The following is a 27,374-nucleotide window of genomic DNA, read 5'->3' as shown; positions in this document are numbered from 1 at the left end:
ACCGGTGTCAGAGACATGCCACTGGAAGTCGGCATTGTCGGTGCAGGTATCGGTGGCTTGAGTGCTGCAATCGGTCTGCGACGTGCAGGGGCTCACGTCGAGGTAGGTTTAAGCTGCCTCTTCCTTCTTGTCTGTCTATCTCGAGTGATACAGAGAAGAGACTCCGCGTTCACGCCCAGGCACTCACTCACCTCGAGGGAGATGGGGGAAAAAAAGGCTTTTTTAGGGCCCTGAAGGTATCGGCATATCTGATTCGGGCGATGATAGGTTTACGAAAGGTCAAACTTCGCGGATGAAATCGGCGCGGCCATTACCATCACACCTAACGGCTCCCGGATACTGGACTCTTGGGGCTTTAACAATGACAACGCCCACGTCGTCGAGTCTGCAGGCATGCGCATGGTGGACGCCGATGCTCTCGAGCCGGTGTTGACGGAGAAGTTCCACTCCCTTAAGGGCGAGTTCGGGGCTAAGATGGGATTCTACCACCGGGCAGAGCTTCACCGAGTCCTGAGGGAAATGGCCCAGAGCAACGACGGCAGTCAACCTGGCAGACCAGTAGTCCTCAAGCTAGGCGAGGCGGTCGCTCATGTAGACTGCGAAAACGGGGTCATATGCATGGACTGTGGCGTGCAGACGACCAAGGATCTCGTCGTGGTCGCCGACGGCATCCGCTCACAGCTCGTCAAGAACGTCACAGGCAGGAAAGAACCGGCTAAGGACCTGGGCTGGTCGGCGTACCGATGTCTCATTCCCATGGACAGCGTGCTAGAGGACGAGGACTTGCGCGGGCTCTTTGACGGCGAAGCGCCGGGCTACTGGGTCCCGTGCAACCTCCCGGACGCCTTCTACATGGTGACCTACCCCTGCCGCACGCGCCGGGGTCAGCTGCTGATGAACGTGGCACTACGGCACACGACGCAGCCCCAGAACGAGGACAAGGAGGACTGGAACTCGCCCGCGACCGTGGAGGAGGCGCTCGACGTCGTCTCCCCCTATCACCCCCTGCTTGGCAAGCTGCTCCAGAAGGCCGAGGAGATCCAAGGTGCACAAGCTCCTGCGCCGGGACCCGTTGGACAAGTACTTCCGCGGCCGCGCCGTCATCTTGGGCGACGCCGCGCACACCATCCCGCCCACGCACGCGCAGGGCGCCGTGCTTGCCATCGAAGAAGCCGCCGCTCTCGAGACGCTGTTCAGTGGTGTGGGCTGCAAGAACCTGGTACAAGCGAGACTTGAAGTGTACAGCGACGTGTTGAAGACGCACATGCACATCGTCCAGCATCTCTCGGATACGATCCCTGGCATGTACGACGAGTACCGACAGAAGGCAGAGGAACTGTGGGGCGGCGACGATGGTCTCTACCCGCGCGAGGCTTACAACTTCAGCGCCCCGGTCCGACAGTTCCTCTACAGCTACGACGTGCGGGCTGAGATTGAACAAGGCATGCGGAAGGCCGGTATGTAAGCCGCGAAGCCCCAACTTATCCCGGCCCCCGCGTGGCTGAAGGGGGGGTTCAAGGCCTGTGATACTTCGCACATTGTCTTTTTATTTTTATTTTCATTTTTTGGAAAAGGGGGTTTTCTGTTTCTGACGGGGCGGTCCAATGATTAGACTTGGAAAGAAGCGATTTCACTATTTGTCCCTTTTTGGCTCACGACGTTAGACGAAGCGACACACGTTAACGCATAGGACGGTCAAGATTGCTAACGAAAATGATTGCACATGGGCGGCCGACACACCAGGGTTCTTTCTCTTTCGGGTCCTTTTTCTCCTATGAAACTAGTGGAGGACCATATCTATCATGTCATGTCTGCATTGCCATCATCCCACCCCCCTTTCGAGATATCTCTTAGTAGCATTGGATAGCACAGATTCAACCTACATGATTTCGAGCCCATGTTGCAGTGGTCATCCATAACCTCAATATTGTGAAAGGGTTTGTCGGAAGCCTTTATTCTTCAGGGGATGATATGGAAACAAGAAGATCACTAGGGGGCTCGAGTCTATGATGCGCCTGGCAAGGTGGTGGGGACGAGGATGTGACATGTGGAATCCGATAGCCATGTAATCCTTTCTTGGTTGGGGACTGGACGTCCAGTCAAAGTCAGAATCCATCAAGGGCATTCCTCGCCCTGGCTCTTTCTTCACTTGTCCAGAACAGCATGCTGCCAATGCGAGAGGAAGGGCTTGCTCTCATGAGGGAGAGCAGAGACAGCCTTGGCGCTGATATCAGGGGTTTGAAGACCCAGCCTCAAGAGCACACCTTCACGGCAGCCTGTTGGAGACCATGCATGCATACACTTCCACCCACGAGACACATGGACAGCTGCCATGATGATATACCCAAGTTCGTTTCTAGCCAGTTCTCAAGCTCTAGAACTAGACTAGTAACATCAGTTCATCAATTACCATACTGGGTTTTCTCCATAGCACAGAATTTTCGAGAAATCCCAAGCAATCGGGCGCTTATCTTGTTTCCTTGCGATCACTTTCGCGGGGTCGCCGTTCACCGCAGAGGAGGCGCAAGGGTTGACAAGTTTTGAAAGAAAAAAAAACCATCACTGTTTTGAGTCAGAAGAGCGGTGACAAGGCCGATGACGTCGTAATGCTGGGTAACAAGTGCCGACGAAGCGCCCAAGACAAAAGCGACTGCAGATTACCAAGATGGCTGCTTCGTGTTATGGCTTTTGGGCATCCGTCGAGGGTTCCCAAAAGCCTGAACTCCTCCCCAGGTTTGCTGTCTGGCCTGTCTCCATTGCTGGGTATGTATCTCGTAGGCCTCCCATCGGCATGGGCCGACTGAACGTTTTTGGGGTAGATGGGGATGGGGCCGCATCGCTGGCCGCGCGCATCGCCCAACGAACTCAACACTGCCGGCTGGGCGGCCTCTTCTTGCCACCACGAAGCATTTTCTGGTAACAAACCAAGGCGGAATTGGGTCGCGAAACCGGTCGATAGACCTATGAGTATTCATTGCGTGTTCGCCCTCAGGTGAATCACGGTCGCATCGGCAAGGCAAGGCAAGGCAAGGCAAGGCAAGGCAAGGCAAGGCAAGGCAAGGCAAGGCAAGGCAAGGCAAGGCAAGGCAAGGCAAGGCAAGGCAAGGCAAAGACAGACAGAGATGCGCGGCAGCACTTGGACCGAGGCAAGAAAAAGCGCCAGCGGCCCACGCAAAGTGCCAAGGACACAGCAGCAATCGCCACAAAAAATCGATTCGCGCGCCGCACGTTGCACAGGCGCCGAACGCTCAACGGTCTTTTGTTTGCTTTTTCGCCCTCTCTACTTTCGCTCCGTCTCCTCCCTCTTCTGTGCGATCCCTGGACGGCTCCATCCGGTATCCAGAAGCGCATCATCCATCATATGAGGTATGACTCGGATGTGTTGGTACCAAGCTGGCCAAGTAGCCACAGCAGTCGTGGCCGTGGATTCATGGAACGTGTTGCATGGTGGCTGGAATACGTATGTATTTTGGCCGCCGCCGCCGTTGACACAAGCCACGCCGACCCGTCCGCGGGTGCGGATCGGCGGGGCTCCGATGCTTCTTTCAGCTGTGCCAGGTTAGGCCAGGGCCCCTTAGGGCCTTAGACGAGGTGAGGCTAGTGAGATCTCTGGGATCTGCCAGCAGCCGGCCTGCCGACGGGGAGAGGCGGAGGGGAGGCAAAATTGACAGTTGGCATGGTGGAATCCGGGAATGCGACAATGCAGAGGCCGCTAGCTCAGGTATCTAGCTACTAGGTATGTGTTTGTATGTTTCGATGCAGTTTATTCTAGTAGTACGGTAGGCGAGCGGCGAAAGGCGAGGGATCCCTTCTGCTGTCTGCCCTTATGCAGGAGACGAGGGAGCGAAAGGGGACGAATGTACATGTACATACATACATACATATGTACGTATATACATACACACACACACACACAGGTATTGCACGAATCCGATCGCCAGAAGCGGGGAAATATGCAGGGGGCTTCTCGACTGCCGGGCTCAGCCACAAGCCGGCTCGTGTTCGGTTCTCCCAAGTTGGCAGAGATGGCAGATGGCCCCGTTTCGACTTGTGGCTCACTACGTATGGCCAGTATGGCTAGTATGGCTAAATGGCCGTCTTCGACGGAAGAGCCATGCCCGTCAGCATGTCCTGGCGATATGGACCGACTATGCGTACAGTATAGGAGCTACGATGTTGGCCTATGGCAATGCTGATGCCTCTGTAAGCGTGGCAAAACATATGCTTTCCACGGCGTATATGCTGCCAGGACAAGGTCAGTAAATACCGCCGTCTAATGGGATACACCACTAGCACAGGTGAGCATCGGCTCGGGCCTTAGTGGCCATTTGTTATTCGCAGGGTCATGCTTCCAAAAGAAGGCTCGGTATCAGATCCAACCCAATGTCCCGATCTTGGCTTGTCTATTGGGAGACAGACGGCTGGACTCGCCAGAAAGCTCCTGAAAGGTGCATGAAGAGATTCGAATGCGACTCAGGGCGAGTCCATACAGCAAGGGGGTTGCCTCGAGTGCCATGACGGTTCCTGACGGCTAGGTCAACCGGCAGAAAGCAAGACCCACGCTCAAGTCGCTCTCGGGAAGCCCAGCGCGTATTGTAACGTGTCTACTGTTCCCATAACCCCTTGCAGAGATTACCACATTCGGGTACGGGCGACGAGTGACGAGTGACGAGTGACGTCTTGTCGGGCCCTTCATGTGACCAGAGATGATCAAATGATGGTTACCAGTGTAAGCTGTACGACGTGCAGGTATCAGGGTCTGTCTAGTCTGTCCAGTCTGTCCAGTCTGTCCAGAAGGTCTGTCTCCCGGGGTTTTCACGTGCGACACTGGAAGACTGGACAGGGGCTGCGCTGATGCTGGGCGTTAATGGGCGGGTCGGCGAAGCCGCTGGTATCCGCTTGCCCGCATTTCCCTCACTACCCTACTATGTGCTCCCCTCCCCCCGGCTGCCTCTGCTGGTTCTTATTTTCTTTCAGCACGAAGCACTATGTACATAGCACGTTGTGTGTTTCAATGTGACGGCCAAAAATAGGTAGACAGTCCCAGCTTGACCCAGGACCGGCACCATCCACTCGGCATGTACTTTTCCATGTCGATTATGGAATGGCTGGAGATACTCACGGCCGGTCGCAATATCTCCGACCGAATTTTCCATATCGTGACATGCGATTTGATAAGTCCTTGCGGGGCCCGCCAGCCATTTCAGCCTCCAATATCACGGCCATTAAGCCTCTCCGTTGGAAAAATTCTTGCAAAACGGGTACTGTTCAGTTCGATCCCTGCATTCCGTATTCCGTAGGCAAGTGCCGTTTCCCAAACTTGTTTCTTGCTTTCCAGTCTCGCGGGGAGGAAAAAGAAAGCAGAGTCTGGGTCCGTCTCCCCTTGGACCCAACAAGCATTGTTGATTGCTTCCATGATCGACTCATGACTTCACGATGGGTGAATGGTTGGATGGATGGGGGGATAAATGAAACAGCTTACACATCAGGACATCCTTCGCTTCGTCTTGCAAATCCAAGATGTGCCAGCCAGCGCTCCGAGAAGCCGTTTCCGGGCGAATTCCTTGATTTTCGGAATTTCAGCCAATGGAAATTCGACCCTCGGCCATTTTCTGGCCAAAAGAGGTTCCGCTCTAGTCGTACCCCTGCTGGCCTATCAGACGGCCGAAGCGCTCTGTCAACTTCGAGGTGTGCTCACCGTCCGCCGCTAGCAAGGATAGCAGCTCTTGCGATAGGCCATCTATAGGTTATCATTTGTTCTCAATAGTGCCCATATCCCTCACCCTCCATCGTGCGGAATCAAACTGGTCACTTCCACCCCCTTGTCCATCCCTTCCCACGTACGCATTGAAGGAGGGAAAAGAGCAGACTCCTCAGTCGGCGGGGCGCGTCTCCGCGACGGTTCGTTGACGCTATAAGCGCCTTGTCCGGATCCTCATGAAAGCCTTGGCCTGGAGCTTCTTGCTATTCGCCTGCACCCCAGATGGCCTCGCCTTAGATAATTGCGTCTCCCCTTTCTCGCCGGCCATTGCTAAACCCGGACCTGCAAAGAGCTGCAGGAACATGGCGCCGAGATCATCTCATTCTTTCTAGCACGAGTAATATTAGCTGAGTCCTCGGCCCAGGTAGCACCTTCAGCCGAACGACCGCGCTGCTCTGCGGCAACACGTTACCAGAGGGAGGTACCATGCCATCGTTGGACCGCACACAGTACAGTACAGTATATGACACGACATCACGTTCTCACGCGTGCGCCCACTGATGTTGGAGCAACCTCGTTTCCCGTCAACTGCCAAGCTTCAGTTTACTTCCGCGGTTGCAGGATGAAAGAATCAGCAACAAGCCAGGAACAAGCCAGATATGCAAGTCACCCTGAAGTTCCAGGCATCTTCTGCATGGTAGCGTCGATTCAAACTTTGCATATGCACGCAGGAGAGGATTTGGAACGACTACTACTACGCAGGAGAGACTATTTGTCCATTCGAACTCAGAAACCCGAGCTCCATGGCGATCCTCTGCATGCTTTGGGTCTGGTTATTCCTTGACTCGTTTCAACCAGTCCTTGCCGATAGACTACTGGCGATGGAGCCATGGGGCCTTGGAGCCAATTTCGAGTGATGAAGGAAGGTTTGGAGTAATCTCACGATATCGAATGAAAGAAGCCAGAGCCATGTCGTCCGCCGAGGTCAACCGTCGCAGCTATGGATATTGGTCGCAACGGCTGGTGATGGCTCATATGCCGAGCAGGCATAGGACCTGTCAAGCTTGTTCCAGGCTACATCTCTCTCTCTCTCTCATGATGCATTGACTGCATGCAGGTGAAGTGAAAGGCCGCTCCTTGGTGGACCGCAATAGTGAGCGATAGGAGACGGCCTCTCGGGCGCCTACCAATGGCGGATGTTGAGCAGCGCAGGCTTACGTACTGCATGTAGGGGTAAGCAATATGGGTTACAGGTCGCAGGCATTACAACCCTGATCGCCATCAGGACGTCCAGACGCCTCCGGCAAGGGGGTCTCGCCTGTAAGTCAGTGGGTGACGAGAAATATTGCATAGTGGCTTGATGCCTCTCTGTGCTCGACTTGCGATGAAGTGGTGCGGGGCGAGAGGCAAGGCCGATGCCGAAGCTCGATGTTTCCATGTTTCGTCTGTGCTCTCTACCGTCTCCAAAAACAACCGTAATGTACGTACGTCCTTGTATATACCTGCAGACTTTAATATAGAACACACTAAAAACTAATAGTACGACTACGAAGGGCCCCGGTGCCAGGGCCTTTATCCCTTCTTCTGTGGGCTGACTGACCAAAGGAAGAGAAAGAAAGAAAGAAAGAGAAAACGCCTCTTTGCACTTGCTCTTCTTGAAAGATGATCTACGAAATACCGGGGTCAGGCCCGGTTCTAGATTAGCCTACCCTGGTACGTGTGTACGGATGTACTTGCTTTGATGGTGGCGCTGCACCGGCCACAACTCATGCAGCTTTCAGCTTAGCACCTGGCACCTGGCCTGGCACCTCGCCTCCTTCGGCCCAACAGGCGTCCCCTCGTTTCCTCGCTCGTCGCTCGTCGCTCGTCTATCACAAGTAATGTGTAATACGTAAGCCATGCCTGCTTAGTGGGATGCATGCAGGGTGGGCGGCGATGTTTTGTTGTGCGTGTGTGCGTGTGTGCGTGTGTGCGTGTATACGTACATACTGGGCTTGGATGTATGCAAGTCGCAACACAGCCCACCCCCCTGGTCAGGTCATATCCAGCTACTGGCTGCTGCCCACCTTCCACACACTGCCCTACTCTATGTATGTATGTATGTATGTATGTACGTATCTGCCCGCTCTTGGCCGGGGTGGATGGGCTCGACGGGCTCGATGGGCTCGACGGGTACTGCGACGGGCACTGCTCCTGGCCTTACTTTTCCACAATGGCACCTTGCTGCTTGGTAAAATCTGATGCCTGCTGATCCAGCCTGCACACTCATGCACGATAGTGGGCACTCTAACAACCGACTACTGCACAGAGGCTGGAGAATTCAGAGAAACGAGCGTGACTCCTTCTCAGTGCCATGCCATGCCTGCGTCCCATGCATGCGATGGAGAGGATGGATACGTACTTGCTCTACATATACATATATGCCCGGGTCGGAGCGGGAGGAGGAATGGATGAGGTGAGGAGCTGCTATAACACCCCACCTTCGCACACTCATCGCCATTTTCTTACCCTCCTCTTTCTTCCTCACGAGTACTTCGTCCGGCATTCTCTTCTTCTTATATGCGGCTTAGGTGTGCAAGCTGATTCCCGTGTCTTGGGACCGCCTAGCTCCGTCATCCGTTTTTACCACTATTCGTCTTTCCCATATCTTACCCCCTCGTGTCAAGTCATCGCCGCCAGCGCTTGTTCCCATCGCTTCTGACATAGTATTCCTTGTGTTTACCATCCTCCCGCCCTGTCTGTCTACTGCCTGCTGCCAACAGTTATATATACATACACCACGCGCGAACGTTGTCATGCCTCCGCAATTGTTACCGGCGTCGGCCGCGGCCTTTGCGCCTCGAGCCTCCTCGGTCAACGTCGTCCTGGGCTCCAAAGTCGAGCCGTGGTTAACACAGACACTCAAGCGCATCAACCGGGTCAAGCGCCCCCTCAACAGCGTGCCGCAACACCAAAGGTGCTTGACAGAGACCTTGTCCTCGCCAAACGCCATCTGGACCTTGACCTCCATGATGCTGCCCAAGGGCCCCGAGGCCGATCTGCGCCAGGACTCGAACCCCCTGGTCGAAGCCCTCTTCAACTACCAACTCCTCCACATCGAAGCCTACATTGTGCACGTGGATATGGTCTTGCGCAACGAGGTCGCCTTCAAGCTAACGCCGGACTCGATAGAGGCCTTGATCGAGTACCACAAAGACATCCATCTCGTCAACGCCAAAGCAGGCACCTACGACTGGTCTGAGAAGGAGCAGCAAGCCAAGAAGCTGCATGAGGACTTTATTCAGAACATCAACAAGTTCGTCTTCCGGACTCATGTGTCTGCTCTCGAGGGGCTTGAAGAGGAGGGTGCAGGCGAACTGCTATGCGGAAAGAGCGAGGAGGTCAAGAACAACATTAACGGATTGATGAAGTCGCTGCTGCCACCTCCGCCAAGAATCGTCGATGTCGTGCGGCAACCTCCGCTACTCCCCAGCTCACCGGCCGGAACGAGCGTGTGGACTCACAACACACCTTCGCCAGTAGCTCCTACCCCGGTCGACGCCTGGAGGGTGCTGCCGTCCAGTCCGAGCTGCACATCGACGTCCGCTGATTCTAGCAATACTCCGATATGGGCCAACATGTCCATGAACGAGATCCAAATCCCGTCGCCGCCGTCCCCTTCCTACAGCCAGCCGTTCACCACCGCCGGGTTCTTCTACAGCTCACCAATGGTGACTGCCCCTATCCCGGCGCTGCCACTCCCTAGTATGCTGGCGCCGCAATGCGGAGTCAACATCGGCTATGGCGGTTTCAGCTGGGATCGGTATCACGAATATACCACGACAATGTGACAACCAACCTCAGCCGAGGGACAACGCTCTCCCATTGTCACGACTTCGTGAAGAAGCTCGTTGTGTAACTATATTTCCTCCCCGACTGGGACACGGCATCCACGGCGCTTCTCATTCATGGCATCTTCGAAGCATATCGGCGTTTTTGCATCGAATCAGGAGCGACAATTCTCGACCGCATCATCATCACCATCAACAACAACAACACTCGTGCTTTTAACCTTTTGTTTTTTTTCCTCCCTTTTTGGTTTTCTTTTGTTTATACCAATGTTTAGCGAGCGAGCGTCTGTTTTCGGGGGAACTCTCAAATCAACACAACCGCCAGCCGGTCATAGCTATTTTCTCAACCTCATCATGGCTGGGCCCGGGCGGTTTTTCTTGATTGCATTTACAAATATGGCAGGGTTTCGATCTAGAAGACAGGATTTTCTTCTTCTATCTCATCAAAAATAAGAGGTACACGCAGCAATGCACCCCCACCTATGCCCGGCAGAGACCGGGACAGAGATTTCCGGATTTGCTTTTTGGATCCCCATCAAATTTTCTATTGTTACGGCATACGGTATGAAGCGGCTTTCTTTGGTGATACCCCAGACCGACGACTCGATATGATTCGATACGAGACGACAACTTTGGTCGATACATTCGCTTCAAACGAAACATGTTTGTTTCCTAGTCTTGGTTTCTTTGACTTACGACTGCATGGACGACCTAATGACGAATACCTACGAGCTGAACGACGACTTTCACAACGGATGAGACCTGGCCCACTAGACGTTGGCACTCCTGTTCGGAAAGGACGATCGAAGCCATGATGGGTTCGGAGGTTTGCGGGACAGGTGCCAACAACGCAATGCCTATACATGTTCGGCCGATTCTACATGACTCGTAGCCTCGGCTCATTGTCTGCGATAATGAAGTCGAGGTGGGCACAGGCTGTCAATCAACCAAGACCACTGCATCCAGGACGGTGGCCGCCAGCTCGGCGCCAGACCTGGTTTGCTAGAGGGGTTTGAAGCGGTGTTGGGTTTTCATTTGGATACAAAGCTGGGCATCATTATAAAACCTTTTTCTTTTCTTTTGCTGGACAAGAGGAAAAGATGCATGGCCCTTCGACCGCCACGCTTGCATCTTGCTGGTCCTCCCCTGGCCTGTTCTGGAAGCGACGCCGCTGTCCAAGGATAGAGTAAACGCCGCGCCGAGATCGTTCGCCATGACGAGCCTATTTTGCCAGGTCGAAGTAGCATCTCGTGCGAGGTCTCGGGGGTGGTTGGTTTCAGCTATAGAGAAGAAGACTTTGACGCGCCTCACGGCGCCAGTTAGGGGAGGGCCAGGAATGAAGGCGGCAATTGTAGCTCATCCCACTACAGCCAGACTCGCCCCGAGCGAAAGACATTTCCCTCGGGGTCGGGAACGGGAGCCACCCGGCAGTTCTGCTGAGCAGGGATTTGCCGGAGAGTCAACACCATTGGCATGGGATGCTGGTCAAGGTGTTCGGTTGGCGCACGCCCTGGAGGCGATGATAGCGCAAAACACCTTAGTTTGCTCGTTGTTTTTGTTTAGTATCTAATTTGAACACATCCGAGTTCATTTCTCGCCGCGCCCTGTGCCAATCATGTATCACTGAATGTGTAGTTTTCCTTTCTCCCATGGTCTAGCAGTAAAGCAAGTGCGCGCCATCGAGGCGGGTGTACGAGTACGACCAGACGTATGCAACCCGGTACTTCTCTCGGCGGCTTTTTGCCCCGACCCCAACACCTCCCCCAACCATCTTCTTTTTCCCAACTTCTTCTTCTAGAAGGTCACCTCGACCCCTCGTCTTAGACTACTGGAGCATGTGAAGAATGCCAGGCAGCCAGGGACGCTGCTGTGGTTTTACCGAATCAGCTCATGCAATGCCACTTCCCTTCGTTTTGCTTGTCCAAAGCATCAAGTCCGAGAAACCGCACCCGGGACTATCTTCCTGTCATGATGAAAGGTGACTGGCTGGCTGGCTGGCTGGACGTGCTTCTGTTTCTCTCGGAGTTGTAAGCCGAGGAGACTGCGGCAGCCTGCCTGCTGGTTGAAATGAATGACTGACACGCGACCATACTCGATATATATTGATGTAACGGAGGATATGCACGTAAGATCTCGCTGTGTACAACGATAATAGCCCGCCATCTCCAAGCTGCAACCATCCGCGCACATCCCGGTATTGGATCCCTATTGGCTGGGATACGGAAGGGGAGGGCAATTAGTCCAATCCGGGGTAGCTCGCAAGGCTGGGCTAGACTTAGGAGCTTGCGCAGACGGCAATGGCCGATCGATGCTATTCTTATTCTGCCTTGTTCTTACCTACATACTACCACCTGCTCAACACTGCCGAGTACGACCAAGACTAGGCAGACGGGACTGTCCAAAGCAGCTTCGACAGGCTGTGCATGCGTGCAGTCCTATTGGCTCGAGACTACCTTGAAGCCCACCGCCTCGCCCTGCCCCTTATTGCTAAGGTTTACCTGATGTCTGTCGTCACCCAGCATTATTCAAGTCAAGCAGGGATGATCTTTATCGTTCTCAAGACATCAGTGCTTGATCTAAAATCCGCATGGCTTTGAAGTCTAACCAGAGCTTCGTGCATGTCAAGCCGCTTGCACGCCACTTTTCGGCCCGGTAGGCTATTGCCTTCAACGTTTGTCCCCCGAACCTGTCTTCGGACCAACTTTGAATCGACTCGGAATTACTTAGCCGGGCCGAAGGGTAATGGACTAGTCAAAAGGCTGTTGCCGTGGCGTGTAATGGGCGAGGTCGTGTTCAAACACAACGAGACGTAGGAACTGAAAACCCCAACGCTGTGAGCAGGGTAGTAGTACTCGACAATGTAGTGGTTGTGACTGGGCAAGATTCCAGACCCTGCCCCTTGGCTGGAGAACTGTACCACCCCCTTGCGTTAGCGGAAGAGTCATTATCGATGGTGTACTTCACTGTTGCATACTACGATGGGAAGATTGAAGCAGGATAACATCTCTATTGGTGATTCTCAGAGGTCTTTCGCCACATTTCTGGCAATGTGGTCCGCGATTGCCATGACGGTAACCATGGGGTTGACACCGCTCGCGCTCGGAAACACACTGGAATCTGCCACGAAGAGGCCCTCGGTGCCCCATACTCTGCCGCGCGCATCCACGACACCCGTGTCCTCGCGGCTGCTCATGCGGCACGAGCCCATTTGGTGCGCCGAACCCCAGGGGGCACGCGGGGGCTTGTTGCCCGCCTTCTCGAGTAACGCGAGCCAGGTCATGAATGCCGGGTCGCCCTCGGGGAGCGCCACGTGGCTAATGCTGCCTGAGAGTTCCTCGTCGTCTTCCTTCGCAGATACATGCCCTGCTGTTGAGGAGGAGAAAGAGGAGGAGGGGCTGTTGCTGCTGCGCACGAAGGGCTTCACCCCCGGCAGATTGGCCCAGATCTCGCGCGCGCCTTGGACGTAACAGAGCTTAGCCAGCGCGAGGACGCCAACGAGCGCGTGGGCACGGTCAAAGTCCGAGGGGGTGTACTCGACCCGCGGCCCGCCCGAGGCTGGGTCTGCAAAGACACGACCCGTGTCCCGGTCTCGAGTCAGACTGATGAAGCAGTTCGTGTTGCGGAGCTGTAGTGCGTTCAGTTTAAAATCGAGACCACTGTACCAGGGTAGGTTGGACAAAGCCATATACGGCTATGATTATATTATGTTAGTAAGGTATGTCATGTGGTGAATACGTAATGGGGTTAAGAGAGGGATTGTCGCGTACAACCATGCTCGTGGTTTCTAGGTTCACTCCGTGACCGTTTCCGTCCAGATTTTTGTGTTCGTCACAAACAGCCGTGATGGCGCCTCCTTCCCATGGCTTGATATCTTCGTCGAAGCGCCCAAAAACTTGGTTGCAAGGGTGTAGATGCAGATGATTTCCAATATGCGGATTCTGTGGGTTGATTTGGTCAGATATCTAGGCCAGAGCCAGAAAGAGGGACAGAGGCAAGGTGATGATCTTACCCGAAGGCCACTTCTTAAAAGTAGCAATGGGCTTTGCAACGAGCCAGCCGCCACAATAACTTTCTTCGCGTTGATTCGGACATCCCTCTGCAGCCGGCTACTCCCGGTCACATTTCCGTCTTTGTCTCTTGCCGTCCATGTGCCAGTGAGCCCGACGACCTTCTCAGTAGAACCCGGAGGCCCATCGAATAAGACCTCGGAAGCCTGGAATCCCTCGATGAAATGTGCACCCGCTTTCGCAGCCGCTGGCAACCAACTCACGACCGGCCCTTTCTTCCCTGTCGAGGCACAGCCAAGATTGCAACGCCCACAGTAGTGATCCTCGCCGCCCGTATTAAGGGGCGTGGGTCTGGCACTCCATCCCAGCCTACGCGACCCATCCAACAGCACCTGGGCTGCATGGTTGTGTCTGATGTTGTCGTCGCTGACGCCCATGAACCACTGGACCCGATCCAAGCTCTCTTGGAAATCGCCATGGGCGAAGAAAGGGAGACCTTGGTCTGCCCACTCCCTGCGAACAAACTCCTCGGGTTCCAGACTGACGCTCCAGTTGACCGTGCCACCGCCACCCCAGCAGCTGCCGGCAAGGATATTCGTGCTGCTGTCCTCGCTGCTCAACACTCCATGGCTCTCGAAAAGATGTCTGCAGCCGTTTTCTTGGTCCATGGGCAATCGAGAAGGCGGAAAATGGTAGCCCTTGTCTACCACAAGGACTTGGTGCCCAGCCTCTGCGAGGACTTTGGCGCACACCGCACCGCCGCAGCCGGATCCTACAATCACGACATCCGTGTCGATAGTTGCGGGTTCTTGAAGGGCCTCGAATTGCAAGAAGTCAAAGTCAAAGCCGGGCCGTGACTTATAGTCGTGAGGGTAGTCTGTGTACCCAATCAATCTCTGGTATAAAATGTCTGATTGACCAAAGGACTTCTGTGCCAGGCTTAGGAATATGCGCGCGAGCGTAGGCCATAGCGGAGACCAAGAGGTGATCCAGGATTGGATGACAGCCTGTTGGTTGGCAAGCGAGAGTTCACTGAACGGTGTGAAGTACCCCGTACTTATCAGGCTCCCGAGCCGCGTCCTGGGTTTTGCACAATAAGCCTACTTACCCATAGGACACATGCATATATATACACGCATATATATATACACACACAAATTCAAGGAAGACATGAGCTTACTCTAGAAGGTCTAGGGCGCCAGCAAGCCGCTTCCGGTGGGACGCGGGCACTGTCTGGAAGGTCCTCTTCACGTTTTGCACAAATCGCGGACTGCTACAGAGACGGGATCGTAGATATTCCTCGAATTCGTCCGACGAGGGCGGGGCTGCCAAAGACGCCCGAACATGCTCGTAGGCTTCTTTATACTGCTGTTCGGAGATTTTGATGTGCCTACCGCTGCCCCCCGCCGAGGATGCCACCACAATAGAAGGCACCGCAGCATCAACGAGTGCCAATAAAGTAGACCATTGTGATTCCGTGAATAGCTCTTCTCCGGAAATCGGGGAGGGTTTCGGTATAGGCATAGGTCCTGAGAGTTCGTGTGCCGCCATCATGTCTGCATAGGCACTATAACGGCCTGGCCCGACAGCAATACGGGCTGGGAGTAGCGGTGGTTCTGTGATGTATGTATACAATTTATCAGGGGCCAGCGTCGAGGTATGGAGCCGGGCTGCGCGGCTAGTGAGAAAGCGGGAGCTGAATCAACCTTGGATGGTGGTTTTGAGATGACAGGACCCTGAATCAATCAAGACTTCATCATCCTTCACCAGCGACCGATATTTTGCTTGTTCTGCCGGCTTTAGCAGATGGCACTACTCCGTAAGCAGCGTGAGGTTACATGCAGCCGCCCGTGCCGTCGCGTGGCGCGGGCGGTTGGACATGCCCACCATTAGCCACATTACATACATGTCTGTCGGAAGGAATTCGTGAAACGTGGTTGTATTCGGGGTGATGGTATCAAGCAAGATACATGTAGACATATAAGCAGGCGATCAAGCCGCAAGGTTGAGGCTCAAAATGGGTGTTTCCTTGGCCCCTGTCGTCGAACATGTTGTTGGCGAGTCTCTTTCCAGCCAATGTTCACATGTGAAAGCTCAGTACAACCGCCAGCATGTGATGCTTCCAGGTGGGTTTCGGCTTCTCACTGGGGGAGGCTAGGACCCTGCGTTCCTGTTCAGGAAGCAGGCCCGGTTTGTTGGGAAGAGCTCAGAGCCAGCCACCAGTGCCAGCCTACAGCTGGCTTCTCACGATGCCCGATGCTTTGCTATGCGAGCCGAAGGCGCAAGCCAACAGTCGGTCTCTAAGATGCTCATGGATGGCAACTGTATTTTATGGAGTGCAGCCTCGATTCGAGCGTCTACTCGGAAGACGCAAACATACGAAGAAAGCAGCACCGCACGATGGGGGATGAGGCCGCAGCTGTGATCAGCCCTACCTACACCGGGCTGTCTGTTTGGGTGTGGGGTAGACATGATGTGAAACCATCCATGTCTAGGCGCCCTAGCGGAAGGCGAGATGCGTGATCCCTTTCCCAACAAAAAAAAAAAAAAGTCTGCCCCTCTACAAAACGTCAGCGCGGCGGCGCTCGTGCCCCGCACCCGCACCCGCTAAGTCTCTTTTTCAGGGACCAAGATTCGCAGAAAGGTAAATCACCATGCTGTATCGTGGGGTTGTGGCCATTAGCCGACATTCGCCAGGTTGTTGCTGCACATTATACACCAGTGCATCACGTGTGAAGAGCTTCATTGATCAGTATAGGACAACAGGGTGTGCTTCTTCCAGCCCATCACGTCCGCCCCAGCGGTTCCGAGGGGAGATCCGAGCAGTGATCCGAGCAGTGACCCGAGGGCCCGACGTCAACGTCCACTCTTTTCCACAGCGCGTCGAGGAGTTCCCGGGCGCTGTCGTCAAGAAAAACCAAACCGAGGCTTGGATTAGTAGTACCGGCTGCCGGCGGATCCTTTTTGGAGTTGCATCAACAGGCACAGGCACAGGCCGGAGGCACAGGCACCAACAAAAAAATACATCATCATGCTGTGCGATATGCTACACATGTACATGCCTGCCCCGTGCCCCCTGTCCGTCTGGGGCGGCCAGTATCTGATACTGAGGCAAAAGCTCTCGCACAGAACGGGTGCTTGTTGAGGGATCTGCCCGCTTGGTGACATGTACCTTTCTCACCGTTCACCAGGAGTCTGAAGTCTTCGCCAGAAACGCTCCCTCGCCCTCCTTACCACCTACCTAGGCCCAAGGCCCTTGCCATCCCAACCTACCCCGGCACCCATAAAAAGACGTCTGAACAACAGACGGATACCCACCTGCCTCTTGTTAGTCCTTAAGTACACGCCTTCCAGCAGGACGTACAAGACCGGCCAAACATCCTGGGACGTCACTTACTGTCTTATGCTTTGACATCTTTGTCTCTTCCCTCCGGTCTCTCCCACCTCTAGCCATTGACCATCTCGGGCAGATCGACTGAGCTTTTGCTTTCTTGCTCCGCTCTCCAACTCTTGCCGTCCTGTTGCGAGACTGCTGCGTGGCTGAGTGTTTGCAAAACCTGCCCAGCATGCCTTCGTATCCGTCCGTCTTTCTGGACTCGCCCTCGAGCTCCCTCTTCAAGTTCCCACTGCCAGCGAACGAGCCGCTGCCCATCCCGCCGCCACACTTCGACTTGCCCTTCACTATTCCGGACAACTGGTTTCAGGCCGCCCTGGACTTCCGAGTCCCTGTCACCATCGCCGCCCTGTACGCCGTTACCGCCAAGTTGCTGAACAAGTACAACCTCTCAACTGGCAAGAAGCCCTGGGCCATCAGCAAGACTGCTCCCTTCCGCCTCTTCGTCGTTCTGCACAATGTCTTCCTGGCTGTCTACTCGGCATGGACCTTTTGGGGTATGTTGACGGCACTGCGCACCTCCATCGAGAGCCCGCTGGGCCCTAATGGTCTCGCGGGTACTGTCGACAGCTTCTGCAAGTTCCACGGACCTGGTGGCTTCGGCAACGGCGTCGCTTTCAACGGGCCCGAGGGCAAGTGGGAGTCCTACGGGAGCGGCATGCTCACCAGCGAAGGAGGCCCAAGTCGAGTCGATGCCGGTCGTCTCTGGAACGAAGGCCTGGCATTCTATGGTTGGATTTTCTACCTGAGCAAGTTTTACGAGGTCCTCGATACCTTCATTATATTGGCCAAGGGCAAGCTGAGTTCCACGCTGCAAACCTACCACCATGCTGGAGCTATGATGTGCATGTGGGCTGGTATTCGGTTCATGTCTACGCCTATCTGGATGTTCGTCTTTGTCAATTCTGGAATTCATGCCATGATGGTGAGTAAAACTTTCCTGGTACAGGCCACCGTGTGAACAGTCCTGCTAACATGCTGCCAGTACACCTACTACACCGTCACTGCATTCAACATCCGCGTACCTACAGCCATCAAGCGCACATTGACGACGCTCCAAATTACGCAATTCTTGGTGGGCGCGTCATACGCCATGGTCCACTCGTTTGTTTACTACACCATTCCTGTCAAGGTGGCAGTGCCCAAACCTGCCACTGCTGTGGCCGCGAGCGTGGCAGCCGCTGCCACAGACAGTGCTACCGTCGGCGGTGTCTTTGACTCGATCAAGAACATGGTATTTGGAGCCGCCGAAGCTGCCAACGCCGGTGCCATCGTTTCTTCAAACACCGCATCTGCCGGGGCTAGCTCTGCACAAGACCTCGTATACCAGACACAGTACCAGACGATCCCCTGCGTCACCAACGCCGGATCGACCTTCGCTATCTGGCTGAACGTCCTGTACCTTGCACCTCTGACATATCTCTTTGTCTCTTTCTTCATTGCTAGCTACGTCAAACGTACCAACGCTGAAGCGGGCCGCGCCCACAAGCAAAAGAAGCTCGACGGTGCGGACCGACGTCTGAGCAACGCCATGATTAACGCTGAAAAGGCGGGATGGGATGCCGCTAAGGGCGTTGAGAAGGAGATCTACAACCAGGGTGGCGATTCAGCCGTCGTGGACGATGATGAGGAGACCAACTCCAAGAGCTATGCCCAAGCTGCGCGAACTCGCACCACCCGATCGAACGGCAAGAGAAACTGAGCACAGAGAACTAGCATGTTCTTGTCCAGGCTTGATGTGCGCGTGCGCGTAGTAGCTAATTAGGGCCCAGGTCGTAGACGGCCAAGTGTATCAACTGGTATACAAAGCGCCACTTGTTGATTTCCACGTAGCGGTGTTTTTTGTCCATCAAATCTGTATTTGCATTGCGTGGAGTGGCGAAGGGAGGGAAGGGGAGTTACTGGAATTATTTGCGGATATGCGTATTATACGCACTCTTACGGGCTGTGCTTTCACGTTCTCGATTACATGTTCAGTGTATAGAAAAAGCGGATGGTGTTGGGAAACTTGGCTTGACGTCGTGTACATATATAGTTTTCATAACGGATTCATGTATATCGCTCAAGCGTGCTTGCGTCACTTATTAATCTTTGAGGCTAAACCAAGATATAGCTGAATGCCTTTTGTTCGCTACAGAGCTCGCATGATTACCGTGTTGGTGGCGGAAATCGCCTGACGACTAATAATGGCCGTGGGGCTTACATTAAAGCATATATCACACAGCCAAAGACCCTCCAGCCAGAGCGATGGTATCGTCTGGGTGTAGGGCTCTCCAGTTCCATTTCCAGGTAGAACGCTGTGAACTTACAGGACAGTGCTACTTATTCATCCAAATACCAAAAGCCCCAAAGGCATACACTGAGAGGATATACTATATACTTTATACAAGAGTATGGTACTCTAAATTCGGCAAGTTCTCTGTGATAGGGTCAGTGTTCACGAGTCGAAAATAAGAAACAAGGTCAAGTCAAGAATGAAGAAGAAAAAGATGCTGGTTGTGGAATAGTATATTCTATCAAATTTTTCTCATGTTCCTCATGGCCCATCTTTGTCTGTCTGAGTGTTGTGCTTATAATGTGAGACGCGTCTCCAAGACCATTGGTGAATGTAGCAAGCCCAACTGCGCGTCATCGCGATTACTGGGCGATGTGTGAAACGCCGTATATGCATCCCATGTTACCCAGATCCCAAGATATCAGCCCCTTAACCAATCCAATCAGACTGGCAAGCAAAACAAAAATTCAAAAATGCTAAAACGCTATGCCTTCATCCAAACTCCCCGGTCAAACAAGCAATTTACCCAAAACAATGGTCTTCCGAACTCCCTCGGCGAATAAAAAAACCTCTAGCCGATAAACAGCAAGTCTAAAGTAGGGATTCCTCCGACTCCGATGTGCTTCAATCTAAGCGAGGGGCATCTATTCCACAAATTGCAAACCAGAAAAGCCAAGGTGGCCATCAGGGTGCCAGGAGCGAGGGGGAAGGGTCATTTCCCCTTACCCCGGCCAAAGATCGCATACATCAACTCATTCACTCGCAATCTTCCAAGCCTCGGCTTCTAAATTCTTCTTCTCTTTCACTGCGCAGTGTCCGTTATCAGGGGACAAACAGGCATGAGTGGCAGTCCTGTCTGGTCTGGCCTCTCCCTGAGAGAGAAGCAGACATCGAGACGAGCCATCTTCACCCTATCTGGCAGCCTGAAATTCAGGCCACCGTGGCCATCATGAATATATAGGCAGATGGGACGTTCTCATAATGGCGATGTCGCCTTGCCACTGGAGCTCTACTTTTCTCTTGAAAGCGAGGCTCCCCGGACGAGAAAGAATGGCAAGTGGTCGCTGCCACCACCAAAACAAGAGATGCTAGCTAGCGTCTTCCCGCGAGGAGAAGGAACAGCACTCATAGCTTTTTGGTGGACGTATGTGCGCGCGAGGTCTTAACAAGAATAGTAAATCTCGAGCCACTGCAGTTGCAGTGGCAAAGGACTCGCTCAACCCGCTCAGAAGGTGCTCCAGTTCCAATCGCGCGGAACGCTGGCTACAATCTCTTTGTGCTGAACGCGCACCTTGCCAGTGGCGGCCGGGATGGGCGCAGCGCCAGTAGCGTCCACGGGGCTGGCGGGGACCGACTGCGAGCCGCTGGTGGTGTGGTAGGCCGAGCCGGCGTCGCTACCGCCGCTGCTGCTGCGGCTGCTCGCGATGGACGAGGCCTGGCTGTTGGTGCGGCTGCGCCACGACTTGAACTCGGTGTAGCAGTGCTGGCAAGCGCGGCTCATGATGCCGCGAGGGTTGTAGTTGGCGTCCTGGTCGAGAGGGATCTCGAAAGCTGAGTGCGGGTCACAGAAGATGTTGCCGCAACGGCGGCAGTGATGACGCCTCGTCCAGTAGTTGAAGTGGCGTCTGCAGGAGGGCTCGTCGCAAATCGTGGAGCCGGTATCGGGCTGTTGTTGTTGGATCATTAGCATTTGGTGCATCTCCAGGGTGTCGAAATGGCGTTGTAATGGTGGAGGGGAGGAAGGGAGACACGGTACGGAGGGTTGCGGGATGAGACATGATGTAAGGGATCTCGCAGGCTCGGGACACATGTGAGATGAATCAAGCTTACCTTCCAGTGCGACTTTGTGGGTAGCGCCGTGGGTTTGGGAAATAAGGCGAAGTTCCATTCGTTGTCGACACTCTTCCCACTGTCGCCCGTGGATCGTCGACTCAGTCTTCCTAGCGCGCCCAGTCCGGCCAAGCTGATGAAGCTGCTGTTCATCTTCAGGCTCTCGTTGTCGTCCTCGGTCTTCTTCCCAGGAACAACAGCACGCGTCTGGCGCTCGGTCGGTCGTAGGACGGCCGGCATGTAGAGCGGTCGCACTTGTCGGCCGTGATACGACTTGGGTGACGTGGGCGAGGCATTATTGGAGGTGCTGAGTGGGGAGATCTGGGGCTGCGTGTAGACTTGTTGTGCTTGTGTCTGGGCCTGCGACTGAAACCCCGGCGATTGCGGGTTGTACTGGGGCGTATAAAAGTGCGCGAATGGCTGCTGCTGGTCCGGCAGCCTAGGCATGATTAACTCGGTGGCCATGATGTATTCGTTTTGAACAAAAAATGGTCGTATTCCCTCCAGCCTCTTCTTGGCGAGTCTTTGTCACTTCTCTCTTTGTGTCTTTCTTGAAGTCGGTCTTGGTGTCGTGTGCTGGGCGAGAGTAGACGGATCCTACCAGGGGGATGCGCGGAGGCGATGCGTAGTGTTTATCGAATCGGGTGCTGCTTGCGCTACAGGTGGTCTTGGATTGATTGGGCTCGGGGGGCTCCGGGTGTTGTGTGTGTGTGTGTGTGTGTGTGTGTGTGTGTATGTATGTATGTATATATGTATGTAGAGCAGAGACGGTTACAGCCACGCCACAACTCTCCAATCGACTCGTTACTTGCGGATAAATCGACTTGAAAGGCGAATTACAAGATAGACGTCTGTCTCGGAAAAAGGATGACGGGGAGAGAAAGAAGTCGAGCGAGGTAAAATGTCTCCTCGCCGTCTTTCTAACTGTGTCCGGCTAAAGGAGCTTATTAGAGAAAGTTGATGGTGGTGTGAGGGCGTGGGTATCCTCGGGATTATGGCTGGCTTGGGCTTCAATTGGCGGGAAGCGGCGTAGTGTATGGTTTGAGGTAGTACTCGACTCGAGAGGCAAGTCCTGAATCGGCGCCAAAGAAGCAATGAACGGGCTCGGCCACCTTATGTTCTGATAAGACTTGCAGCTTGCAGCTTGCAGGTGAGATGGGATGCACGGGAGGTCGATGGGCGTATGGACATGTGCACACCGACAGAACAGAACAGGACAGTGATAAGTATGCAATAAGCAACGTACGACGTGACTTGCTGGGGATGATGACACTGGGGTATGACGATGCGCTGATAGAGGCGCTGAAGAAGATAAGGTCCAAGCCCAACTTGAAGACAAGAGAAGTGAGGTAAGGTTATAGAAAAGTCGATGTCACTATGCCGTTTCAAGTGTTGCGGAAATAGGAAGCGGTGGCAATCCAGCTGAAGATGTAGATAATAATCCCATCAGCAAATACACACCTAGTCTGGGGAGGCCAGTCTGATATTGGTCCGAGGACATGGGCCAGACATCTAACATGGGCGAGAGAAGAGGAATGAATGCCCAGCATACAGAGATGCCTGGGTCCGCTACGTACGCTATCCCAATCCCACGCGAATGGGTCTGTCTGTACTGCCCAGACCATTCTCTGACCTGCACATCTCCATCTCCAGTACTCCAGAGATACAAAGGCCGGGCGAGTCGGTCGAGCGAGATCCAGACTACTGCCAGACTGCCCACTGCCCACTGCACGTAGACGTATGTATCTCTCCTCGCGTGCCCACTTCCTCTATCTGACATCCACTCGCTGCTCGATTAATTCCGCACTCTGCCTGCCAGGCCATTGGCCGTTGGCCTGTCGCAAGCTCTTCTGGGATCCTCCTGGACGTCTTTTCGGCCTGCCTGCATTATTAGTCTCTTGTTGATACCTTGTCAAAGATGCAGCTTATCGACTGCACGTAGTGGATAGAAAGTCCCAGCAGCACTGTGCAGTCGTCCCTCTCTCTCGCCTGCAAAGTCCAACTACTCCCACACAGGATCGTCGTGGGATAGGCAGGCCTGTGCGACGTCGGAAGCTGCTGCATCAGGCATCTGAGCGGAGAGGGGGAGAGGGGGAGAGGGAGAGGGAGAGGGAGAGGGAGAGGGAGAGAGAGCGGAACACTATGTCCGTGAGCTGCAGGTATTTTGCTGTTGCGATTAAGATCCATCGAGCTTCATTGAGATTCGATAGCCATGTTTCGATTGAGCTCCATGCACCATGGAATGGGGGTTACACGTCGCTCCAGAAGTCGCTCTATTAGTACGCTTGCTGGCTTCTATCTTGTCTGGAAGCAAAGCGCCAGGTACGTATCAACGTAGGTGCATGTATTAGTAGCAGCTATTTCGCTTCCTCTCGGCGGCGGTTGAGGAGGGGCTACTCGAGTCAGTCACAGATGCAGCCACTTTCACCGTTCTTCGACCTGATTTTGCTTGGGGCGAGTCGGGGCGAAAAGATGTCGAATGCTGGGTTACCGAGTTGGGTGTCGGTAGGCGGGCGCCTCTCTGTATTCAGGGTCTTTCCCATGGACGGGCATCGTGGGCACAGACATGGACATGGCAGGTTGGCATCGGCCCACGCTCCTCAGCATACATACTTGTACATACTAATTGATACCCCTGGTGCTCGCAAGTATACGCAGCACAAAGACATGCAGTCTCGGAAATCTCGAAATAAGAAGATATTTTGTAACCCTATTGTATCGTAGTCTCTCAAAGCCAAAAGCGCCAATTGATTGGAGGGGCGCGAGACGAACGGCGGAGGAGGGGTGTCTTCCATCTTCAATTCCATCATCGCCTCATGGCTCATGGCGTGTCCAGGGATTCTTTCTGCGGTACGGTACGTCAGCGGCCAGGGTTTCGGCGGCACCACCAATCCCGTCTTTGATTGACAGATAGGCCATCTTTTCCGTGATTGATCAATCACTGCAGCATCGTCTCGAACTCAACATTTGTCCGACTATATTTTGATTTTCGGAGGATGACCGAGTTGAGGTTGGAACTCCGCCAAGGCTTAGTGCGGTGCGGCTATTCCTACCTATGTGAGTTTAACTCAAACTTCCTTCCCAAACTCCGGACTGGTGTAAGTAGAGCATGTCTAAGTTATCCCATCTTGGATTCTGTAATTCTGAAACGACATCTTCACGGTCTTCGGGAAAATAATGGAAATAACCGAGGTACGGGCCATCGACCCTCGTGGGTAGGAGGAGCGAGGCGGGCGTCCCCAGCCATATCGATTATTATCGTAAACCCCAGTGCATGGCATGTCTGTGTGTGTGTGTGCCTGTAAGCATGTACAGATGTATGTACAGGCCCGCCTACCGCCCTCGTTGCTATGCAAGCTAGCCAAGGTCAGCGGTGGCCAGTGCCATGCCGGTATCTGCCGTGGGTCAGGAGGTTGAACTCGAGCCGAACATCCTGTCCTGCCTATTTGCGTCGCGACTTGTTCCCGTTGGATTTCTGTTCGCATGGCCAGCATGTAGGAGTTGCAGGTGCTTGATCGATATCAACAAAACAGAGTCGGTGAATTCATGGAGTTAGGTGCGTAGTATTGGTCTCAAGGAGGACCCTGATTCCATTTTTCTTTTCCTTCTGCGCCGTGATACCACCGGTGCCCGTTGACGATCCCGAGGAGTCGCCTCAAGTCGCGGCCATCATCATCCTCATTTCCCTGACGCAAGGAAGGAAGGCAGGCATATGGGACATGGTCTCACGATACATAGGTGAGGAGACCCCTCGCGCTGGGAGAGGAGCAAGCTGGAATTTGCACATGCGAACGGCGGCTCTTGTTTACAGTTACTACGGCGCTTGGCAAGACGCTCGGCCTTTCCTTGGACAGACCAAAAGTTATTGGTTAGACGTCGGTGGGCCTTGCCATGAGGGAGCCGCTCAAGATGGATTCGGTTTGTAACAGTTTATATCTGCCACTCCACAGAATCTACCGGTGCCTCGGGAGCGACACATGTCGTCTAAGACACGAGGCCACATAACGCCATCCGTCTAAACTCGTCACAACAAGAGACACAGGGCCTTCGGTCTTAAGACCATACACGGTCCGGTCGGAAATTTGATGGGCGATAGTACCAGACAGCGGCCTAAGTAGTGTATGTGGTATTCGATGGATGGAGCGGCAAAGGTAGTGACTTGAGTGGGGGGGAGGTTATGGCGCTGTCCGCCTATGCATGCACAGAAGTGCTGAAGCTGACCGACATGCGCTTGGCTGTATCCTGGTCAACTGGTTTGGCCTCAGCTTTTGATACTACACTGACTTGCTATTCTGCTCCGCTAATTGGCAGGCGGAGAGGCTCTGCTGCAGGACAGAGCTGACATACATATCCATATCCGTCTGTTTGTAGTGTCTATGTACATTCAAGGGGCTTGCATTACTACAGTATCTTACTCGTTTGATTGAAGATATGCGACTAGCTCGTCGATGGAGAAGCTACTAGACAAACACGAAAAGGCCACACTATCTTGATTATGTCAGTCTACCGCTAGAGGCCACGACCTTACACAGTAGTATACATACATACTAATAATAAGTGGCTGTCTCCCACGCCTTAAAAGCACCTCCCAGCCTCTAGTAGACGCACTGATCGAGGGGCGATCCATGCAGTTCTAGCCATTAGGAATCACCGATATCTAATATTCAGCTTATCGTGGCGGTGGGTACCGATTGCCTTCACTCCACCAGAGAGTTGTGACGTTCGTGTCCAAATGACGATCATGGAAGCCTCATCAAACAGCTCAGCAGGGACCACGGTGGTTGTCTGAGGCTGTCAGAAATGGCGGTGATGGTGATGATAGTCAGCGCAGCACCGAGTTGCCGCACACTCCGGGAGTGGAGTCGAGCATGCAACAGGCATAAACGCAGACAAGAACTGCCATATCCATATATATACTTGTGGTATGTGTGTGTGTGCTTGATTGTGACTGATCTGGGTGATGTTTCCATCAGCATCTCGACCCCGCGAGCTCGCGGGGCAATGCAGCTAAGATTGCTAGAGGCTGGAGGCCATTGGCAACTAATACCCAGTACTCGATACTTAATACCTCATGGGCATGGGCGGGAATACAGTGCCGTACAGTGTGTGTGCTCAATGCACGCAACGACAGGCCCCCTTGTCGAGCCACTATTTCCCATCTCAAAGGGTCCTTGCTGGCACAGCCAATAGAAGTCGAGGTGCTTATCATCTGGAGATGATTGGCCCGCCCGGTGTCCACTGCCCGAAATGGCATGTCCTGGCCCATAGTGGATGGAGTCTGTAGTAGCGCCGCCAGAAGGCAGGCAGCAGGAGGCAGGAAGTCAGGAAGTCAGGAAGTCTGCAGTCCTAACCTTCCTTTCCCGCACCCTGAAAAGCAACCACCTTCCACCTACCACATCAGCAAGGAAACGCAGGTGAGATGCCAAGTATGGCCCAGCGCCGGGTGCCGGTGTAGCCGTTGCGGGCTGTTACTCTGCACTCTCTCTACGCTTTCCCATGCTTGATTCGATGCAAATTCTCCGAAGAGGGCCATCATCACCATCGGAAGCCCCGTCTTCTGCCCGTCCACCTTAGTCATCCGTCATCCAAGGCTCGATGCTGCAACTGACTCGCATCCGTGGAGTAGAAACAATCATGGCGGTGGCAAACCAGCTGCCAGCCTCCCCTGCAGAATCCTTTGTCCCAACGTTGGTAGAGCGAGCGAGCGATACAACACATTGTTGACCTATGGGGTGGTTGAGCCCAGGGAATGGTTGCAAGTCTACTGCACCGCCAATTCTATCATCCATGCTGCCGTGGCGGCATTACATAGACACTACGCATCCATACATGATGGTGCGAAGCCAATTGATCCATCAGATTGGTTGTATGTTTTGCAGATCAACAATGATGAAAGGGCCAGAGAGGGGGACTGGGGACGGACAGTGATATCTCGATCAAACCCCTCCTGCCCTCCTAACCTACTACATACTTCTCCTACCCCGACTAGGTCTGGTTGAGTCGTCGTCTCCCTCCAGCCTGCCCGCCATCTATCGAACCCCAAAGTTATTACCCCCAATCTCTGACGTAGAGATCGCCTCGATGTCCAGCTTGGGTTGATCATAGCTCTCTAGCTTGCCTGCATCACGATTTGCCGACTAGGGCCAATGACAAAAGACGAGTCTCCGAGGAAGGATAGAGAGCGGAGGGCATCCATCCACTTCCCTGTATTCAGCTCCTGGTCGACATGAGATGTTCTGACATACGCAGTCTCTACGAAACTCACTACATAGCTACCTGCACGCAACGAATGACACGAGTTGATGTCCACGATACAACGAGCTCAATCAGACACTGG

The 27,374-nt window shown here is 53.9% G+C and overlaps 7 protein-coding genes across 7 annotated transcripts; 5 read left to right on the top strand and 2 right to left on the bottom strand.

Annotated features, from left to right (window-relative positions):
• Window positions 1-15: 15 nt before the first annotated feature.
• PG998_001446 (uncharacterized protein) lies at window positions 16-1,465 on the top strand (the record flags this gene model as incomplete). The annotated part of the gene is made up of 3 exons (XM_066868264.1): window positions 16-102; window positions 268-987; window positions 1,046-1,465. The coding sequence occupies 3 exons, from the start codon at window positions 16-18 to the stop codon at window positions 1,463-1,465; spliced, it is 1,227 nt and encodes a 408-aa protein (XP_066736679.1).
• A 1,200-nt stretch (window positions 1,466-2,665) lies between these two features.
• Window positions 2,666-3,586, top strand: PG998_001445 (uncharacterized protein; the record flags this gene model as incomplete). The annotated part of the gene is made up of 3 exons (XM_066868263.1): window positions 2,666-2,763; window positions 2,820-2,916; window positions 2,960-3,586. 3 exons carry the CDS (start codon window positions 2,666-2,668, stop codon window positions 3,584-3,586), a joined length of 822 nt encoding a protein of 273 aa, XP_066736678.1.
• A 4,910-nt stretch (window positions 3,587-8,496) lies between these two features.
• On the top strand, window positions 8,497-9,531 carry PG998_001444 (uncharacterized protein; the record flags this gene model as incomplete). The annotated part of the gene is made up of 1 exon (XM_066868262.1): window positions 8,497-9,531. The coding sequence occupies one exon, from the start codon at window positions 8,497-8,499 to the stop codon at window positions 9,529-9,531; it is 1,035 nt and encodes a 344-aa protein (XP_066736677.1).
• Window positions 9,532-9,798: 267 nt separating this feature from the next.
• PG998_001443 (uncharacterized protein) lies at window positions 9,799-10,099 on the top strand (the record flags this gene model as incomplete). Its single annotated transcript, XM_066868261.1, has 2 exons — window positions 9,799-9,902; window positions 9,955-10,099. The coding sequence occupies 2 exons, from the start codon at window positions 9,799-9,801 to the stop codon at window positions 10,097-10,099; spliced, it is 249 nt and encodes an 82-aa protein (XP_066736676.1).
• A 2,451-nt stretch (window positions 10,100-12,550) lies between these two features.
• Window positions 12,551-15,089, bottom strand: PG998_001442 (GMC oxidoreductase; the record flags this gene model as incomplete). Its single annotated transcript, XM_066868260.1, has 4 exons — window positions 12,551-13,222; window positions 13,299-13,469; window positions 13,541-14,618; window positions 14,719-15,089. The coding sequence occupies 4 exons, from the start codon at window positions 15,087-15,089 to the stop codon at window positions 12,551-12,553; spliced, it is 2,292 nt and encodes a 763-aa protein (XP_066736675.1).
• A 2,015-nt stretch (window positions 15,090-17,104) lies between these two features.
• On the top strand, window positions 17,105-18,634 carry PG998_001441 (GNS1/SUR4 family protein; the record flags this gene model as incomplete). Its single annotated transcript, XM_066868259.1, has 2 exons — window positions 17,105-17,857; window positions 17,918-18,634. The coding sequence occupies 2 exons, from the start codon at window positions 17,105-17,107 to the stop codon at window positions 18,632-18,634; spliced, it is 1,470 nt and encodes a 489-aa protein (XP_066736674.1).
• Window positions 18,635-20,432: 1,798 nt separating this feature from the next.
• PG998_001440 (FYVE-type zinc finger-containing protein C9B6.03) lies at window positions 20,433-21,502 on the bottom strand (the record flags this gene model as incomplete). Its single annotated transcript, XM_066868258.1, has 2 exons — window positions 20,433-20,873; window positions 21,038-21,502. 2 exons carry the CDS (start codon window positions 21,500-21,502, stop codon window positions 20,433-20,435), a joined length of 906 nt encoding a protein of 301 aa, XP_066736673.1.
• Window positions 21,503-27,374: the final 5,872 nt, after the last annotated feature.

The sequence above is a fragment of the Apiospora kogelbergensis genome, assembly GCF_038363985.1.
Source record: "Apiospora kogelbergensis strain CBS 113332 chromosome Unknown utg000001l_segment0_segment0, whole genome shotgun sequence".
NCBI lineage: Eukaryota > Fungi > Ascomycota > Sordariomycetes > Amphisphaeriales > Apiosporaceae > Apiospora > Apiospora kogelbergensis.
This window is presented reverse-complemented; position numbering and strand designations above follow the sequence as displayed.